This window comes from Strix uralensis, chromosome 1 (assembly GCF_047716275.1).
Source record: "Strix uralensis isolate ZFMK-TIS-50842 chromosome 1, bStrUra1, whole genome shotgun sequence".
Taxonomy (NCBI): Eukaryota; Metazoa; Chordata; class Aves; order Strigiformes; family Strigidae; genus Strix; species Strix uralensis.
The window spans coordinates 151,537,151-151,556,618 of NC_133972.1; the positions used below are offsets into that span (position 1 = coordinate 151,537,151).

The window sequence follows — 19,468 nt, forward strand, 5'->3', positions numbered from 1 at the left end:
TATTACTCACCATAGTTTGTCTCTAAGTTACTTCTCCATCCTCTCTACAATTCGGGGGCTATCCCTATCTTTTCAGTGCAATAACAATTTCCTTTGCAGCAGCTGGTCAAAAGCTTTAGTGTTGTCTAGAAAACAAAGATAACTACTCCACTTCCCTTAAAAACAGTAATTATCAAAGACAGTTTTGAGGAGAGGTTAAAAAAAGCTCTTCCGGCAAAAATACGTATTGCCTCTTACTTTCACTTATCTTCACTGCTTTCTCCTAAGAAGTATGTTCCCAAGCAGCACGCCGCAGGGGCTGCCCACTTCTGAACGCCCTAGGAGGAGGGCAGCCGCCTTCCCGTCTCCATTTCCCTCCCTTCCCGCCATAAATGCTGGCAGGGCACTCGCTGTCCTCCCACCGAACAGCACCGACTCGGTTCCACCTCGTCAGGCCTCGGACCGGGCGCTGCCTGGGCCCCACGTCGCTTTTGTCGCTGCTTGCGGTGGCTGTCACCGCCGGGCCCTGCCGCCGGTTTTCGGGCCCTACCGCGGCGCCCCCCGGCCCCGCTCCCAGCCGAGCCGCCGCACGGCCCCGCCGCGGGGCTGGGGGCAGCGCTGGGGCCGCGGCCGTCCGCTCCCCGCCGCCGCTCCGGCGAGGGCGTCACGGCCTCGGGGCGGGCTGTGCCGGTGCCGGTGCCTCCCCCGACGCTGCTCCTCACCCCCGCTCCGCGCCGCGTCGGACGCGCAGCGCTCAGCAGGGCCCGGGCCGCCACACGCACCGGCCGGCGAGCGGGCGGCGCGGCGCCACCCCTCCCCTCCCCTCCCCGACCGACCGCGCCCCTCTCCCCGCGGACTGGCGGGTGGACAGCGCCACCTCCCCGCCGTACCTGCCCCTCGGCGGCGGCGGCTTGGCACGCGGAGGGCGCGCGGGGTCGGTCGGGCAAGCTGGCGGCGGCAGAGGCGGGGCGGAGAGGCCGCGCGCGCCCCCTGCTGGGCGGAGGCCGCCGCCGGGCGCCCTGGGGCGGGGCCCCGCCCCCGCCGGCCGGGGCTGCTGCTACGGGCGAAGCGGGGAGGGGCGGGGGGTGCCAAGCCGCGGGCGCACCGCCCCCAGGGGGAGCGGCCGGGCCGGCCTCCCAGCCAGCGCGAGCCTAGGCCCGGAGGTAGGGGCCCAGCCCCGCCCCGCCCGCCCAGCGCTCCCCTGAGGGCGCCTGCCGCGGTCCGGCGGGTAGCGGTGAGGGGGCCGTCCCCGGCCGGGGGGAGGAGGCCGGCCGCAGCGACGCCGCTCCTCGCAGGGCTGCCGCCTCCCCAGGGCCGGGCTGGGCGAGACGCGGCCTCCTCCGGCTCTGACAGGACGCTGTTGACAACCCTGCCTTTGCGTTTGAAATCCTTCCCCAGCTGGTGTGTGGGCGGCCTCCAGCAGCAGCGGGGAGATGAACTCTGCCACGAGAGGGAGGGCCGCGGCCATCCCCTCCCCCCCGGCGGGAGGGAGGCACAGAGACGGGACAGGCAGGGACGCGACCGCAGGCAGCTGAGAGGCAGGAAAACAACAGCGAGAAGAGAAAGGAGCAGCTTTAATGAAGAGAAGCAGGTCTCTGATTTATAGAAAAAAAAAAAGTCACAAATTTTAAACAGTTGATGGTTTTCGTTAAATAAAGGAAATGCCACAAAACTCTCAAAAAAATGCCTTTCAGGGGAGCTTTATTTTCGATGCTGCTCTGTGCGCTACCCCTATAACACCACAAAATCATCAAGCTAAAAATTCAGGCAAGAGTGCAGGACCTCTGCCCCTGGAGCCCCTTCAGCAGCAAGGTTCTGGGAGCATAAGTAAATGGGGAAAATGTTAACAAAGTTATTTGACTTCCCCAAAAACATTCGTGTGAGGTTTGGGGTTTTTTTTAAATTTTCACTTCCTTTCCCTGGTTCTCACACCTGATCCTGCCTTTCAAAGCGAGGACCCTAAGAAGAGTCAAAGATCCTTCAAGCCTGGTACGGAATATCATGGTTTAGGCACTTCAGTCTTCCTGCAGTAGGAAGCAGCACAGGGATGTGGTGTGGGCACGTCCCCCTTTACCCAGCTACAGCAGGTACTTGCTTACCCCATGGTCATCAGCATAAAACAGCACAATTTCTGAAGCCCAGCTACACACATTGAACTGATAGCCCTCCCCACTGCTCTGCTGGAGAGCAAACGAATACCTTCGTTCTCCAAAGCCCGGCAGCTTTTGCATCAGCGCTGATGGTCTCTCTGCAGGTCAATAAGGGCACCACAACAGTCTGTTCTGCTAGGAAGGAATGACTGGTCCTGGTAAGGGGAATGATCACAGGAGATACCTGCGTTTTCCAGACAATGTCTGGATGGGCAAGAGCCTGCTCAGCCATCACAATAATTACACCAACGCTCACAGAAACATAAACTGGTATGTAAATACTTGTTCCTCCTCTAACGTTGTACCACCATTTCTAATTAACCCTCTCCTTTCTGCCTCAACAATTTCAGTCTAGGGGAAAAAAAGCCCAAAAAGCATTTATGCAAGACATCTCCAGATTCTCAGCACCCATTCAAACTGGCTTGCTAGAGTTGTAACTACTAAAAGAACACTGCAAAGGCAAGGAATTACACTGAGGATTTTTTTTCCCCTTATAATTCAATGTTTCAACAATGGGTTTATTATTCACAGACAATTGATTTTGAAAGACAGTATCTAAAATAAATTATCACAGGTCCTCTTCTCTTATTTTCTCAAATACACAGTCGTCTTCATTTGGCCTAACCAAAAATCTTTTCCTTGACATAAACCCTGAATGAAGTACCTGCAATGAAACAAATAAACAGTTAAAAAGAGTATATGCATTTCAATAATTATAGGTAGATACAAATATAAGCTAGAAAATCTGACATGATACTGTTCAGGTGCAGTGGCTGATCCCTCCAAGAGCTTTCAGAGAGAGCAGGTTGTTTTTTTCTGCTGGAATAGGACAAAAGAACAGTTGTTTCTGCTCTTAAGGCTTATTGCAACATACTACATGTGGTGCAGATTGAATGGCCGTTCCAGATGTGCTGACATCAATGTTATTTGGCATTATAGTGGCCACAAAGACATACAGACAGGTACTTTAACTGCCTACTAGGCCTTCTGAATTAGATTGACTGCTGTTAATCACGCACTCTTAACTTTAACCATAACACCTGCATAAATGATATCTTTCAAGTCTACTTTTCCTAAAAGGTACCATGTACTGTCTGAAACTTCCTAACACCACATCAACCAGCAGGTATAAGCAGGCCAACTATAAGCACCCAAGGTATAAGCAGGCAAGCTATACCACTCCATCGCATGTATCTGCAGTTGTCTGTTGTACTAAGAAAATTTATGGCACAGATTTTTCTTCTTCTTGCAACATGGTATTTTGATATATATGTAACGTAAATGTCCTGAAAAACCCTACTGAAAGTGTCTATCACAAAGCTATGGCAACCATACTGCAATAGCTAACATTAAGGCGTTAGGAAACTGGAACCAAATTTTGCATAATTATCTCTGTAGAAGTTTTTTTCATACCTCTTTTCTCAAGGTTTCTAAAAGACATAACAGCAAAATTGCCTAGATGCAGGCACATTCTACAGCACAGCCTCCCTATCTGCAAGTCCAACTATTGCACACTAGTTAAATCATTTTTATCTCAATTCAAAAAGATTGTTCTTGATTCTCCTACTGAATCTTACTGCTGCACAAGATTGTCTGTTCAAACAAGAATTTACAGGCTGTTATGCTGATCTAGTAGTATCACTATGCTCCTACAGGATCACAAAGAAAAGCAAAGTTACATTTTTCTTCTCATGAGTCAGCAGAAAATATTTGGCTTAAGGTTTCAGTGTCTTTGGACAGCAGTCAGTTAAACTTTCTGCCAATTTGGAGCAAAGACTTGTAAGACTCTCGGGGATACTAATGGCAAAATTATAAAGACCCCACTCAAACAACACTTTCAAATGAGAATGTACAAAGGTAAACTTTTAATACATTTTTCAAGTGTCTTGCAAATAGAGGAATAGGAAAGGGAAGCATTAAGAACCTTAATATTGCAATCACAGTGTTTAGACGTTAGCTAAGCATGTTTTCAGATTTTATATTAATTCTCCATCTAATAACAGTTTGGTGCATGAAGACCTAAGCCACTTTAAATATGCTGTATAAAATGAGGCATAGCACGCCATACAATGGCTGTTTAACGCAACAGCATACCTTGACTTGCTTTAACTCCATTCTAATTATCAGCTGTCATTTTCTTAGTTCACCGTGTTTCATATCAGCAGCCAGACGTTGCACCAGCAGGACACAGCTGATAAGCTCAGTGGTTTTATGTTGCCCTGTCCAAGGCTGCTCTCCTCACAAAAATGCAGAGGGAGCATTCACAGTTCATCTTGCTCGCAGTCGAGGAGGTATGGTAAAGTATGTCAGAACAATTGCCTCAAGCCCAGAGTACCGCACAACTTAGTCCTTGCTAAAGCTGCACCACAGTGAGGCTCCTTCAGCCTTCATGACAGATACAAGTCTATTCACAAAGTGTTGTCTCCCTTATTTCCAAGTTATTTGTGGATACCGAAGGCCACACCTAACCTGGAATCTTGCTCCAGCAGTGGCACATACAGAGCACTTGAAAGAAAGTGGCAAGAAAACCCACCACACAGGTTAATTGATTTGCTTATTGAGGAGCAGTTAGTGATTGGTTTTGTGCTGTTTCTGAAGATATAGCAACATTACTTTTTTTCTGAATTCAGATTAGATTTTGGTCTTTCTCTTTTAGAAATATTTCCCCTTTGGCCAATCACACACTGTAATAGAGGTATTTATTTTAATTCACTTTACATTATTCCCTTTCCATTTATTTATTATCTCATATTCAACAAATGACTTGGAAAAGCAAGATCTTTTAGCCATTTAGCTATTCAGGAATTATTAACTATGAATACTGATTCCAGCAATGAACTTGGAATTACATCTTTTACATATCTATACGTATACATTCCTATCAGGTAACATGTCAAATCTGCAAAGGGGTACAACTCCCAACTACAGGGGAAAATGAATGCATAAACAATCCCAGTGCGGAATCCAAGTACAAGTCTGTAAACTACATCAGCAGTTGCATGGGGATACACACAGCTTGATCTCTGTTTAGATTCTGGCTTTCTGTAAACTTCAAATGTCTCATTCAGAAACACTTGCAAAAAAAGCAAATAAAATGAAGCAAGTTGTCATTAAACCCACCAAACTAAAATAACATTTTTATTCAGACATGTTTCTTGCCCTCTTCTTCCTTCCAAAAGTCAAGTTTAGCTCCTTTTCCTACCCAAAGAAATCACTATGAAATTTATTAAGGAGTATTCCTAACCAGAAAAACAGAGGTTGGGCTAAACACCACTAGCAAGCAAGATACTATATTTACATTTTAGAGACACTCTCTCACTCACTAACCTGCTTTTGTTGGATGATGGATTTCTTACTGTTTTTCATGGATTCAGGCATCTTGATCTCCTAAATAGATTGAAAAATTTAAACTTATAATAAGCTTAAATGCTCCCCCAAGTACTCTAACAAAATACGCTGAGCAAATCAGCATTCAGTTAAACTCAGCAGAAACAGTGTAAGAAATGAACTGCATATTTACCATTCTCTCACATTTCTGTTTTAGTCCAAGCTACCTGAATACCATCAACAGATGACTATTTAAGTAATGAATGCTCATCTTCCCAGTTAGAGGTTTACAGTACTTCCGTTACAAATAAACTTAGAATGAAAGAGATCAAATCTTTTCCAAAATTAAAATTGGTTCTTCTGAATTGCTTATAAAGCTACGAAATAATATGCTGTTCATTGCCTCATTGCTCAATGTAATCAGTATGGGTCTAGAAGATCACACATGTTCCTTTCCTTTTTTTCTCTTCAGAAGTTTTCAGTTAGCAGACATTCAAAGTCTTTAGATGTCACAAGGTTAAACAAAGGCATTATTAATGCTGGAAATTAAGGATGAAAATACGTTTAGATACTTGTTATTTTTAAAAATAAAGGCCTGCACAAAAGACAGCAGAAGTATTTTAGCTACAAATCAGATTTTTATTTTATTAACACTTCTATTTAAAACCAGAAAGTTTCTTGGTGTGAATGTCACAGATCTCAAATTGGTCTAACAGACGCAGCAGATGGAGCAAGCAAGTGAGGCGGTGAAAGAGTGAAAACCAGAAATGGATACAACAGGGTAGTACAGAACATACAAAAATTATGCCATAGATATCCTTTATCAGACGCAGCAAAAATTAAAGTCAAGGAGAGAGAATGCAAAACAGATTATTAAAACTGCAGTGATAAACCATCTTTAACATTCAGAATATTATTTCAGTAAAACTGAGCAAAGATGTACTTTTTAGCCAATTAATTCTGTACTGAAATGTTGGAACATGCAAGATCCTTTTCCTCAGTGGGACTTCTCTCAGCCCATTTGAAAGAATGATCAAGTAGCAGGCTTATTTTTTTTAAGTACAAATTCAGATACCAACATACACACATGCTCACCATTTCTTGGCCTTCTTTGGCTGCTTTCATCATCTGTTCCGATATCATTTTCTTCAAGCAGCTACTGAGCAAAAAGGCCTAAAGAGGATAAACCAGAGAACACTCTGATTTCTTCTATTAAAAGATGTACTTGACTCTTCCATTCCTCCTCCACCAGAAAACTACATCCCTAACTACTGAACTATTACTTCCCTAATTCAGTTAATTTTACTGTGCTTAGCATCCTTACAGTGCACCAAACTAGCTGCAGCTGCTGAAAGCCCAGCCTCAGCATGACTAACCCTCATGGCACTGCTCAGAGTGGAGAATAAGAACTTTTATGACTGGTTTTGCGAGGCAAGTTAGACTCCCTAGTCGCCTGTGGCTCCTACCTTAACAGCTGCCAAATTACACCAAAGGCTAAGTAGGGTTAACCAAATGTGACACTATCAGCATCAAAACCACTTCAACAAATGAAGCGAGCTGGAGTTCACAGGCGTTCAGCACTGCTGAAAATCAAAGCCCTGGTGGTTACACAAGACGGCTGCAACTGTTTGTAGAGCCGCTCACAAGGCTGCATCTTGCGCAGCTAATATGAACAGAGCCAGACGCATTCATCCCACATATTAGGTATCCAGCAGAGGCACCTCAGAGGGGAGTGGAGTTGTTCTTAGTTCCTTATGCTGTCTGATGAGCATGTGCACCTCCATGGGAGGGTGCAGCCCAAGTTAAAGTCTGAACTGCACCCTGGAGATGCGCCCTACTACTTACTCTCCAAAATGAAGCATCTCAGGTAGGGCATCAAGCCCTGAGAGACGAATCAAAGACAAAATATCCTACAAGATCAGTGATGGAGGGGGGAGCCATCTCTGACTAAGCTCCAAATCATCCAGTCTTTCCATTTTCTAAAGTGGGTTCTTGGATCAAACCCTTGTTTCTTCCACACAGCAGCACCCTTCTGGCCTTTAGCTCTTCCTCACACTTCTGAGGAAAGTGGGACACAGGTTTTTTAATCAGCAAGTCACTACATCAAGCACCACCCTAATAGATTTCACAGAAGAATTAAGACTGAGGTAATTCTAGGGATTTTTGGTTTCCAACAGCACAGAAACTACGAAGTTTACTGCTTATGGCTCACATTCTCATAAAAAAACCAAAAACTTAAGCATGGCAGGAAATTAACATTTACTAAGTAGCTGTATGAACTGCATTGTCACCCCAGAATTCATAAATCATATGTGAGAAATTAAGCACTTTTACTTGAAAAAATCTCTCTGCTGGTCTCAGAGGCAAGAGAAGCAGTTTACTTGAATAACAGGCTCTATATTTTTTATAGAAGCTCTGTACCTAAACTGAGATTGGTGCTGTCTTGATACTGCAGAGCTTTGATTATTTGCTAAGCAGCATAACCACAGATGGATGACTTGAATTCCTGGATACCTTTCTCTTTAAAGAGCTGCCTGAAAATAGTGGGAGGAATAGCACCCTATAAAAATCTTATTTAAGAATTATTTATACGTTAAAAATATTCACACCCTCCATTAACCCGTGTTAATATGGCATATATTTATATTAGAACAATAGAATTTATTCTGGAAAATTGGAGCCCTTTACCTTAGGCACGTCTAACCAATTAATGATTTTGGATACTTACTGAGTCCACTAAATAAATAGCATCTCTCCACACTCCCTCCCAGTCTTGCTGCTGAGTGCTAGACATTTCTCTTCAATGGGAAAAAAAAAAAAAAAATCATCCTCTTCCCTGTATACAAGAAACTCAAATGCTTTTCCCCAGATAACTCTGTCCCTAGGCTAACCTGCTTGAAAGCATAACAACTGCACTCTTGTACAGATGGACTAACCACTTTTGAAGATGCCCTGTGGCTGTAAGATTACATTTTCCTCTGATCCTTTCCTAAAAGGACTGAGAACTAACCTGTTTTGTGTACAAAACTATCCACTGCCATGTGCCTGAATCATTGTACTCAAATCGGAGCTCCAGAGTGTCATCTCCACCATCCTTTGTAGCACCCTGAAAAAAAAAAACCAAAAAACAAAAAACAAGCCCCAAAACAACCAACCAATGAACAGAAGAAACAGCTAAAAACAGCATTAAGGTGTTCAGCCTTAAATTAGAATTAGTCAATTAGGTTCATTTTATACATTATATAAATAAAACAGCTGAAGATCTGTACCAGAACACTTCTCCTGGGGGAGGGAGCAAGTGGGAGGTAGGAAGGGGGAGTCTTTACAAGCATAAAGCTGGCTAAAGCAGTTCTTTTGCTCCCACACAAAACTCTTGACAGCTCTACCTCCAACAGGAAAGGAAAGGGGCAGGTAAAGTATGACAAGGAATGCCAGGGAAGGGAGAAAACATAGCAGAGTAAGGCTAGATAGTTTACTGCTAACGAGTTTACTGCTAAAGGCTGCCAAACGAATATGTTTCAGGATAGGTTTGGAGTGGAGTATGGGCAAATGGGAGGGACTTAAAACAGACCACCCCCTTCTCCCCAGACCTGCTCTTCCCTGACAACTTTAGTTTTCATGAAGAGAAAGTGAATTCAGATACAAAGCCAGTGAAGTACTTACAAGAAAAGCAACCTGCCAACTTCTTAACCTGTTGATTTTAAAGCTAACGTCTTTGATTTGGTTAGTAGGCAGTTTTATGCAGCAGTTAATCTCATTGTTGCCAACATAGATGTCAGCTGAGCAACCTTCTTCTGGATAGTCACAAATGCAAGGATCAAGCCGTATGTATCCATAGAACTGCATTTCTCGAATCAGCTCCAGGAACTGCACCAAAAAAAAAGAGAACTAAAATGATTTGCTGTAAAGGCAAGTGAAATCTAGTGATCTGGAGCGGGGAGGGGGGGGGGGGGTAGGGGGGTGCGGAAGGGCTACAAGACAAATCTTTTAGATTCCTAATACTCCTTCTCTTGGGAGACACAGATTTACCACAACACGTCAGTGCTTCATACAGAGACTACTGTTCACAGTCCAGACTTGGAAGGTTGATTTTTTTTTCCTCCCCACTGGATATGATAAGCCAGGACTTTTGGATGCTTTTCAGATATGATGATGGGAAGAAATAAAACTAACCAGAAAGAAATACTGAGAACAGCAGTCTGAATTTCCATCTGATTTCTTAAACTGGATGACAAACCTTTGCACCCGAGCTTAGCAAATAGAGAAGACTGGGATTCACAGTCAAAAACCTCTTGTTACCCCTTGGGATCCAAGTCATTCTGTTGGGATAAATGCTATCAGAGATGGGAACCTCCTTTTCTATTTGGTGGCTCAGTATCTGACCAGGAGATGGGAGACCTGGTTCTCTAGCTCAAACCACTCCACAAAACCATGCCCTATTTTTAAAGTCACAGCCTCTAGTATCATTGCTTCAGAAACCACTCCTTTGATCTGTTTGTAGTGTTTTTAAAATACCATTTTACCTTTGCTTTGTTTGCATTTTTTTGTAGAAATTCAAGTTCCTGCATCTGCCTTTCTGTTGGTTTAAGCCAATTCCTCTTAACTTCCTGGATTGCCTTAAAAGAATTTTTTAAAATAGCAAAAAAGTCAGCAAAAACTGTTTCCTTTCACACACAAACATTCAGAAATACACACACAAAAAGCTTTTTTTTTTTAAACAAGGCCTTTGATTTTGGGTCAAGTCCACTCTGCGCTGTTCTTTCCTCTTGAATTAATAGTTTCCAAAGCTAGTAAAACTCAACACACCTACAGTTTGGAAATCAAATGCTCTCATATCATGGCAGAGTGCCTACATATTAGAGACACACATACACTTGAAAATAAGAGTGGACTAATATCTAAGTATGTCCTTTTCATGCAATACTTTTCCCATGCACAAAACAGAGATTCTAACTCATCTAGTACATGAGTTTGAAGGAAAAACAAACCATCAAAACACATGATCAACAGCAGCTATACTCAGCACTTAGAAAAGCACCACAGAGCAGTGCTAAACAGGAATCATTTACAAACATTTCAAGAATTTGTATAAAAGATGAAATGAATGCAGGAAATTTAACTTCCAAAATTACAAACACCTTTCAGTTTTACCTGCATATATAGCAAATTCAGTGAAGCTCTACAATCCATCAGCAGCGTATCAAGAGAAGGATCCATATACCTTTTCCAAGCCAAGGGAAAAAAGTAATAAAATATGAAGATATGCTTCTAAATATGGCATTTTGATTTTTCAACTAAATATGATGGGAGCACAACCCTGAAAGATCCCATTACTTACCAAATTAAAAAAAAAACCAAAACAAACCCCAACCAAAAATCATTCTGCTGTTGAAGTACTATACTCATTCTTTGTACATTGTAGCAGAATGGAAATAAACTAAAGTGAGGTTATCCAATCTCTCCACTTTGATTTTAGTGGTACCAAACATAACAGTTACAATTTAGAACTAAAACTTTCTTCCTCCTTTCTCAAGCAGCTCAGCTGGTAAGAGTCCCAGAGCATCCACTGCCGTGCTGCAGTGCTGACATACAAGATCTAGCCTTAAGCTAGCTAGCTGCAGTACCAACTACTGTAGAACTGCTGCAGGATCAGATCAGGACAGCAAAGCAAGTTAAATACTCAGTTATCCAAGTGCCATGCTGCAACAGCTAGCTTGAGCCGTTTTATTTAAAGCAGCTTGTGTAAGTCTACACGACGGTACAAACAGAGCGCTGGGGGCTCCATGGCTAGCACAGCTGTAGTACTCACACTGCACAGGCAATACACTCCCTGAAGCAAACAAGCCCAGGACTGCCATTTCCTACCTCTGTGCTTTGAAGCAGTGCTAGATGGAGAAGCATCTACTCAGACAGTCACTTTGTCGTGGCTTAGAACCACACAGTTCTTTCATTAGGCTGCTAGGTTCTGCAGTTTATAAGGGCACATACAGGGAAACAGAGAAAGCTTTGTAGAGGCCAAGGTCTAGCCTAGCAGATTTAAACCAGACAAATTACAAGCATCAAACAACAGGTTTCTGTGTACCCTCAAGCCAGGCAACCTTGCTTGCTGCCACCAAGAGGCATGGTCTGTTCTTCCTCTTCTGCTCCCAACCACAGTCATTGCTCTAACATTCATCTGATGCAGCCAATACAACTCACTAAGCATGCAAAAATCTATTCCCTTTTTTCTTTTTCATTGTATAGAGAAGTAGACCAGACCACAACCACAGCAGTGAGACAGCAGACTGGCTCAGCTATACTGCTTAACTGCACCCTCAGGGCACCGTTTGACAAGCAGGACTTTGGCAGCAGACTCCCTGTCCCCAGGCTTTATCCTCACCCACAAGTCAGCACAACTGTTTGCTGCACAGCAAACAAGACTGGGGGACCGATCCAGGCCAAAAATAGGCCAGCAAAACCAAACAAAAACCAAACAGCCAGCAACTTATTTTTAGGCTAGGTTAGTTCACCAGTCCAGTTCACCACACAGTTCTACCAGCATAACTGAGGAAGAGCAATAAAAGGGGAAGAGTGCTCTGCTGCTTAAGCCAGGCCACCTACCAAAAGAAATACTCAGGCCATGGCCTCAGATATTATGTGTATTAGCAAGCACTTCATATAAAAAGTAATTCACCTCTGCCCAAACAGAGCTGCAGCCTGCAACTCAGAACTCAAAGTTCTCTTCTATGTATAAGTTTACAGGTATATTCCCATTTGTGGTCACTACGTTATGCAGGTATAAAAGTCAGGAGGCAAGCACCCACAAAGAACCTCTCTATAGATTCTGAAAGAGAGAGGGAATAAATAACTAGCTACAGTAAAGGACATTTTGGGAATACTAGAGTGATAAAATTTAAAACATGCAGGGCCTCAGAAACCAGTCAATTCCAGTAACAAATTGGTCTCAGAGAAAAAACAGTCAACTGCTGAGGCTTGAAGTCTTTGAAACTAAGTTATTAAAGGAATTTCTCTCTCTGTTCATAGCAGTTGTTGTACATCTTGGTAGTTTCTCTTAAGCTTCTTGCTCACCACTTTCTGATCCCAAGCTTACAGCACAACTCTTTCATGCTCTGAAGACTCACATAAGGAAGTTCAAATTCTGCCACTTTTTTCACCACTGGGAAAAGAAAAACCAGAGACATTTGGTGAAATCTAGCGAAATAGTCCAGCTACTTTCATACATCAGTTAGTGCTGGTTAGCAATATGCTTTTGGAGAAGAAAAAGAACTTAAATATAAATTCTGGGGTAAAGTAAGGTGACAAGTTAGTTGACTTCCTCACTTTTCTGAGTCTAAACTTACATAGCTCTATCACTTACAGAATATCTCTACTCCCCTAGACTATGCTCTCATAAGAACATTCTTCTCTCAAAACACAGCTAAGCAGGATAGAAGTTTCTGCATTTAAAGGACACGTGGATGCAAGCTTCCAGGACTGATGCTTTTCTTGAACAGAACACCAGACAAGAGCAGTATAACTAACGTACAGCAAAAAAAGCATGTCACTCTTCAGATGTCACTACTTTCCTGCTCACTTAAAAAAAAAAGAGTAAGTCTAAATGCCCAAACCTGTAAACATTTATTTCTAAGCCAATACTATTCAGCAGAACTCTTAAATATGTGATTTTAAGCATGTAAGCATCTAAACACTTTTTGGCAGTGGACAGTGGGTTACATTTGTACTTGATGTATTTGTGAGAAATAAAGATGCATAGAAATGTAATCAATTCAAAAAAACTTTTCTATTTCCTGTCTGATTATATCACAATACAAGGCAAAAATAAATCCATCTGCAACTGTTGTAGAAGAGTATAACACGTGTTATATCCAGATATATCTGAGATGTAACAACAGGCAGGGATTCTGTGTACTCAGAGATACCTTTCACAGCCAGAGAGAAGGGGGCAGGGGAACAATAAATGCAATAGACAGAGACAGTAAGGTTCCTACCCCACTGAATAAACCTGAGTTTACTACTGGACCTTCATCTTGAAAAGGTTCAGAACAGCATTAACATCTTTATGCCAATGAAAGGACTGAAAAGAGCTAAATGACTTGTGAAGGCCACTCAGACAGGCTGCAATGCCTAACTTTACTGCAGTCAACAGCAAAGACTTCACTTCCCTGATGTGGCCCGAGCCTATCCCCATCCCAGGCCTGGATCCAGCCTCCCACATGGGAAGCAGGACATCAGCAGACCGATGAGGCATAAAAGCTCCTTCACGTTTTATGACCATAAAGAGACTCACAACCCTGATTTACAGCTTGCTCAGTACCATCATGGTTAAACTTAAGTTTCTGTCAGTTAAGAAAGGAAACATGTTGTGATATAAAGGAAAGTAAGCCACAGACATTGTTTATAAACATAACAAAAGAGTTTCCTGCCCCATTGTTAAACTCCACATGTGGTCTGTAAATTAAGAACTGCTTTATGTAGGTATGGCCATCTGATTAAATGCCTACCCAGAAGATACAACAGTTCCCATGTGGTAAAGTTGCTACCTGACTTGTAAACTGAAAGGGACACGATATTTGTATGTGAAAGTCTCACCCCTGCACCACACTATCTTTGTTCCCCACTACCACTCTTTCCAAGGCATGTGGGGAGAGGGCTTGAGGGGGTTTATCAGACAGAATGGGTCTTTCAGCCTGAGCAGGCTCCTGCAGGCTCTGTTCAGACTCCAGGTTCAGTCACTGCAGCCAAAAAAAAAAAAATTGAAGGGAGGGCTAAGTTAAGCACCTTGTAAAACTTACCAGAGAGAGCTCCATCATCATGATCTTGAAAGAAAAATAAGCTAAAATATTTTATTAATTCTCTTGAGAGCCCCATCCTGCACAACGTAACCTTTAAAAACAAAGAAGGTCAGAAGCTTAGCTATCCATTAGCATAAGGAAGAAATGTTGAATACATGTTAACGTAACTTAATTGGTTTTAAATTTTCCCTTATGTCCCATTTAACTGCCCGTTTAAAAGCAAATATAACCATTCCCATATTGCAGCATTTGAATTTGTGAGGAGTTTCATAAGTTTCAAAGGAACATAAAAATGTAATAAAACGGAAAATGTTTACTACTGTGCCATGCACTTAAGCATCCTCTAACACAAGGCATCTGCCATGTATTCCAGATCTTTACTACACAAATCCTCAAATCCTGTTGTACAGTGAGCACTGTGTGCTCCGAGCTAACAGCATTGCTCATGAGCATCACAAATATGTATTTTTACAGAATTGGTGTATTTTCCAAGCTGATAGTCCTCTTGTTTTTCTAGGAAATATCTAAAAGTCCTACACCTTTACTGAAAGCACCGGTCTTACTTGCAGGGTTCTACAACTCTGTGTGAAGCCTTTTGACAAGAGCAGACTTGAGCTCTGCTGAGCTTTCATTATTGACAGTGTACAAGGAGGAAAAATCCTATCCATCTTGACATTTGGATTGTTTTAGCTTGCTCTGGCCCCTCTACATCTTCTCTGAAAGAAGGCAGAAGTAGAACCAACAGAAAATGCAGAAATTACTTGCAGGACCAGCTACACAATGGGATAGTGAGGACAGAAAAATCAGGCAGAGGTAAGCAAAGAAACCACTGAATGAGATTGGGGTAACAGTCTTGTTCTGTTCCAAGTCCTGAAAAATCAAAGCATAAGTTAAAGCAGCCATAACCTAAAAGAGAACAGTGCTATCAAAGCATTCCTAAAAGCAGTAACCATAATCTGAATTCACTCAGGAAAGTGGTGTGGCAACTGTAAGAAAACTCTCCACCCCTGAGCACACTCCCATCATAGCTCATCTGGCAGATTGTGCAACCTGATAGAGGAGTCATGCTTTGGTCAGAGAAGCTGGACTTTCTTTGTCTGAGCATAAAGTGGAAGTACCGGTTTTCAGTCTTCTTGCAAAGGGTGCGAATCCCAAAACACTTCCAGCTCTGTGTCACAGTGACAGCATTGTAAATTCACTCATCGCCACAGTTCAAAAGGGTTTTCTCCAGCTTATCAGCTGGTTTAAAAAGCAGACAAGTTTTTAAGCATGGAAAAAAGTAGACATCAAGCTAAATATAGGTTGGGAAGAATTGTTCCAAGTTAAAATTAAAAAACACATTCATAAGGTTTTCCTTATACTTGTTAATATCAGAGCTGTTACCGGAGAGGGCAGCAGAGCATAAAAATCACTTGCCTCACACTCAGTTCAGACACCAGGCATAATGGGGAAAAAAGTTTCAGAAGTCCAAACACAAAAGAAAAAAGTGAATATTGGCAGCACCACCTTTCATTCTGTCCGCCTCTGTGCTAAGAAATCCCCACAAATTACTTGAAGAAATTAGCCACAGAGCTTCAACATGCTACCCCTTGTGTACCATATGGCATTTCCCAGGAATGTCAAACACAGATCTCTGATTCAGTAGGATTTTGACTTATTTTACCTCTTGGATCAAAGCACAAGCTGGCATATGCTGCCTGAACACTGGGATGTTAGGGAGTGATGGTTGCAAAATCTACCTCCACTGCAAAAAAACAGTGAATGTGGTAGCACATTTACAATGACAAAAGATAAATAATTCCTAAAAGTCCTATCACATATTTAAGACCACAAGAGAAGAAATGGTGTCTGCAGCATTTCAAATGTCATTGTTTCTTCACAGTGCCACATAAACATTAAACATCTATAAATACAATATACAAAGCAACATACACTGTCTGGCTTGGAAATTGCCTTGACCCACTGCAAAGCTAGCAAGTTTATCAAGCCCGAATTATTAGTAATTTTTAAAAAAGTAAATTAGCAAATCCTTTCCTTACTCAAGGTCCCAGTGCAAGTCTCCTACCTAAAAATGTCTCCTTACTTCTTCCACCTTATTAGCACTTACTTCCCCCTCCCCAAATCAAAATTCCTAACTGCCTGCCACCTCACAACACTTTTTGCCTTCAGCATCTCCCACCCCACCCTCAGCCTCCACTAATCTCCTGTTGCAGGGTCTAAGGCCAGCTCTGACACTTACCTTTCCTGGAAGAATCAGCACTGCCTCAGGCAGTGCAAACCCCATGGCAGAACAAAGCTGGCAAGGGGTTACCCTGTGTTACCCAACTCACAGTAACTGTGCACAAATACTGTGTGTTCTGTGGCCAGGCTAACACACGTCAGCTTGACAGAGGAGAGCAAATACACATTAGGCTGGCTTGTACCTATGGCCAGCTGAGAGCTACCTTCACAGACTCATATGGCAAAGGCACAACAGGAACACAGCACACAGTTTTCTGTATGATCAGAGGAAATTTCAGATTCCCATGACAAAGAAGAGTATCCATCTGGCAGGTGTATGCTTTGTTATTGCTGTTAAGATTAGGAAATGGGAGCAACTGAGGAAGAGGTTTCAGTCTTGCTCATGCACACACACGTGCAAATACACAAAATATGCAGAGCGACTGCTGCTCCTCCTCTCCTGGCATAAGAAGGGAACCCCAGCTGAAAGTTTCAAACACAAGCCAGCCAGTTGTGTAAACAACATTTGGTTGCTACTGGTTTCAAAATGCAACTAACAATTGTTTACTCTATGTATTACAACAGCTGTTACAGACACCCCAGAGCCAAGGTGCTAGAACTGCAGCAATACTGCAAAGAAAGTCCTACAGTTTCACAGCAAACGTCAAGGGACACAGAACAAGCAAAGAAGAAGCACGCAGAAAAGCAAGACATATCAGCTGCACACTAAGTTTCAGTAGCAGTGCACCAGCTAAGACATAAGCCAAGACTAGACCTTTGTTTCTGACTATAGTGTTCAAGCACTTTCACCCACATTACACTAAACCAAAGGGGGAGTTAATTAAGAATGTGTCCCCATAAGGAATAGTATATATTTTCTGATTCTATCATATATGAAGGAAACCTGAACTTGACAGCCAAATGCTGTAGAAGCAGAGGGCACATAACATTAAGAAGAGGTTAATTATGGACAAATGTGAGAACCAAAAAAGCTCATCTGCAAAATCAGCAACAGCCCCGGACCCCTTGCCCCTGGTACAATAAACCCCTCAAAAACCACAGAAGATATTCTCGTATGTCTTCAAAAAGGAGTTTTATTCTTTCTTGACTGAAATTATCTTCACTTTTGCCCACTTGTCACAAATGGAAAATTTAAACACAAATCTAGAAACCCATTACCTCTAATATTCTTTCTGCAGTGTCCGACGTCTGGATATCAAGTCTAATATTGCTGCCATCAGCAAGGTAAACATCCAGAAAGGCTGTCTGGGTTTGGATCTTAAATGTATCCTGTTAGGAAGAAGCAGAACACTGGTTTATTGCTTTCCATATTGCTGAAGCCCTTCCAAAGATGCTGATGCTCCATTTCCCTATTTTCTCAAGTAAAAGAAACAATTGAGGTTACTATTTACTAAGCAGTAAGTTACTAAAATTACCATTAAAGCTTGTAGATTACAAAAAAAACCCCCACATGCAGAGCAACAAGTGGGAAGATACTGCAGAATTAGAGCAGGGTCACTTCAATGTTAAGTTGAGCACAGGTTAGCTAGTGTCTCAGTGTCTGTAGGAAAAACGCAGTCACTGTCCTAGGAAGTAGAGACTCCAAAAAGAGGAGGTGAATAAACAGCTGCATGTGAATCTTCAAAGCCACAGTCTTGCCAAAAGGAAAAAAATGCATCGCTGTACCCATAAATAGGAAAATCTCCAGTGAGAATAATGAGGCCAGGGTATCTTAACATAACAGAGGCACTGCTACTGGAATACTGGAAAGTGCCAGTGCCCAAGGTTCAAAACCACCACAAATGGAGAGTGGATATAAAGAAGAAACCTGAAAGCATTTAGGTAATGAGAAAACTTGTTTCACATAAGTGACCTCAGAGAACTGTCTTATGTCTAGACATGAAAGGGGTGATTTGCAATCTGGAAAACTAAAGTACAGAAGCCAGATCCATTGGCTGTCAGCTGATGATAGATGCAGTCAGACTAGAAGTAAAGCACACATTTCTAACAGCGAGGTTGTGCACAGGAATGGGGTATTCTCCTTTGGGTTTATAACAAGACTATATTTCCCTAAAAGATGTTCCTGAGCTCAAAGTTAGAAAGCCCCACACCTTGCTATGCATGAGAAGTCAGTTACTTGTTTCAAGAGGATGGAGACTAGTTTAAGAACTCCCTTAGGGATGCATCTGGATGAGGTGGCGGAAACAAACCCATCACTGCAGCTCCTCTTCCTGTTGACTGCCCTGTATCAGAGGACAGCAATGGTCCTTCTGGCATTTTTGTTAATTAAGGAGAGGTACTTCCCCTGAGATTCATAGTGGAGGAAAATGCTGTACATACTGCATGCAACATTAAATTTTAATTTCTTGTATCCATTTTTGCTAGCCTGGTAGAAGATATGGAGGACTCCCTGGGAGCCCCATAGGTTTCAAGTACTCTCTGTATCTTGCTGCAGAGTCTTTGTGGTGCCTGTATATAGGAGCATCTCCCAACTCCTGTGATGTCAGCAAAAGCAGGGTGGCAGGACTGACATTTATGCTGTGTGCTCCATTACCCCTCTTTGGGTACCCTGGAGAACATGCTAGGATGTATGACTCCAGTTAACTAACTCAGCTCAGATTAGCAACTTCTTTGGGTCAGAAAGACCACCTTTTCCAGTAAATCTGGCTTAATTAAGAGTTATTTCAAGGCAAGATCAAGTGCTAACAAAAAGTGTTTTCTTTCACAACATCTAAAAATTAAGAACATGTTGTCAAAAGTTTGTAGAATGATATGTGGGGGGAAAAAGGGTCTTGAGGAAAACCAAAACAAAGCAATCTTTCTTATTTAAGCAGACTTCCCATGGATTTTCCTGACACCTAGTATCTCACCTAACTACATGCCTACACATCTGTTTGCCTGTACTAAAGAACAAGAGAACCACTTCAAGACATTAACCAATGCCCTGTCTGAAGTCCTTCTGGGGATCCACACAGATTTAGTCTTTATCCCCAAACTAAT

General features: G+C 42.6%; 2 protein-coding genes across 23 annotated transcripts in view; both read right to left on the bottom strand.

Moving 5' to 3' along the window:
* The window catches only part of ANKRD46 (ankyrin repeat domain 46), a 54,388-nt gene extending 53,403 nt beyond the window's left edge, over positions 1–985 (bottom strand). For 13 of the 15 annotated variants that reach the window (XR_012631085.1, XR_012631083.1, XR_012631082.1 and 10 more), the window contains exon 1: positions 870–985. The gene's annotated coding sequence lies outside the window, so the exon portion shown is untranslated. Of the gene's footprint in view, positions 1–10; positions 206–237; positions 393–869 lie in introns of those variants that run through there. The other 2 variants (XM_074885548.1, XM_074885538.1) reach the window with 2 other exon arrangements.
* A 1,611-nt stretch (positions 986–2,596) lies between these two features.
* The window catches only part of SNX31 (sorting nexin 31), a 31,409-nt gene continuing 14,537 nt past the window's right edge, over positions 2,597–19,468 (bottom strand). For 7 of the 8 annotated variants that reach the window (XM_074885676.1, XM_074885687.1, XM_074885664.1 and 4 more), the window contains 10 exons: positions 17,648–17,758; positions 14,249–14,339; positions 12,525–12,612; positions 10,608–10,677; positions 9,980–10,072; positions 9,120–9,323; positions 8,467–8,562; positions 6,552–6,629; positions 5,457–5,516; positions 2,597–2,793 (listed from right to left, as the gene is read on the bottom strand). In XM_074885676.1, coding sequence (XP_074741777.1) covers positions 2,698–2,793; positions 5,457–5,516; positions 6,552–6,629; positions 8,467–8,562; positions 9,120–9,323; positions 9,980–10,072; positions 10,608–10,677; positions 12,525–12,612; positions 14,249–14,339; positions 17,648–17,758 — 987 coding nt within the window. In that variant the 3' untranslated portion in view covers positions 2,597–2,697. Of the gene's footprint in view, positions 2,794–4,223; positions 4,402–5,456; positions 5,517–6,551; positions 6,630–8,466; positions 8,563–9,119; positions 9,324–9,979; positions 10,073–10,607; positions 10,678–12,524; positions 12,613–14,248; positions 14,340–17,647; positions 17,759–19,468 lie in introns of all 8 variants that reach the window. The other variant, XR_012631096.1, reaches the window with a different exon arrangement.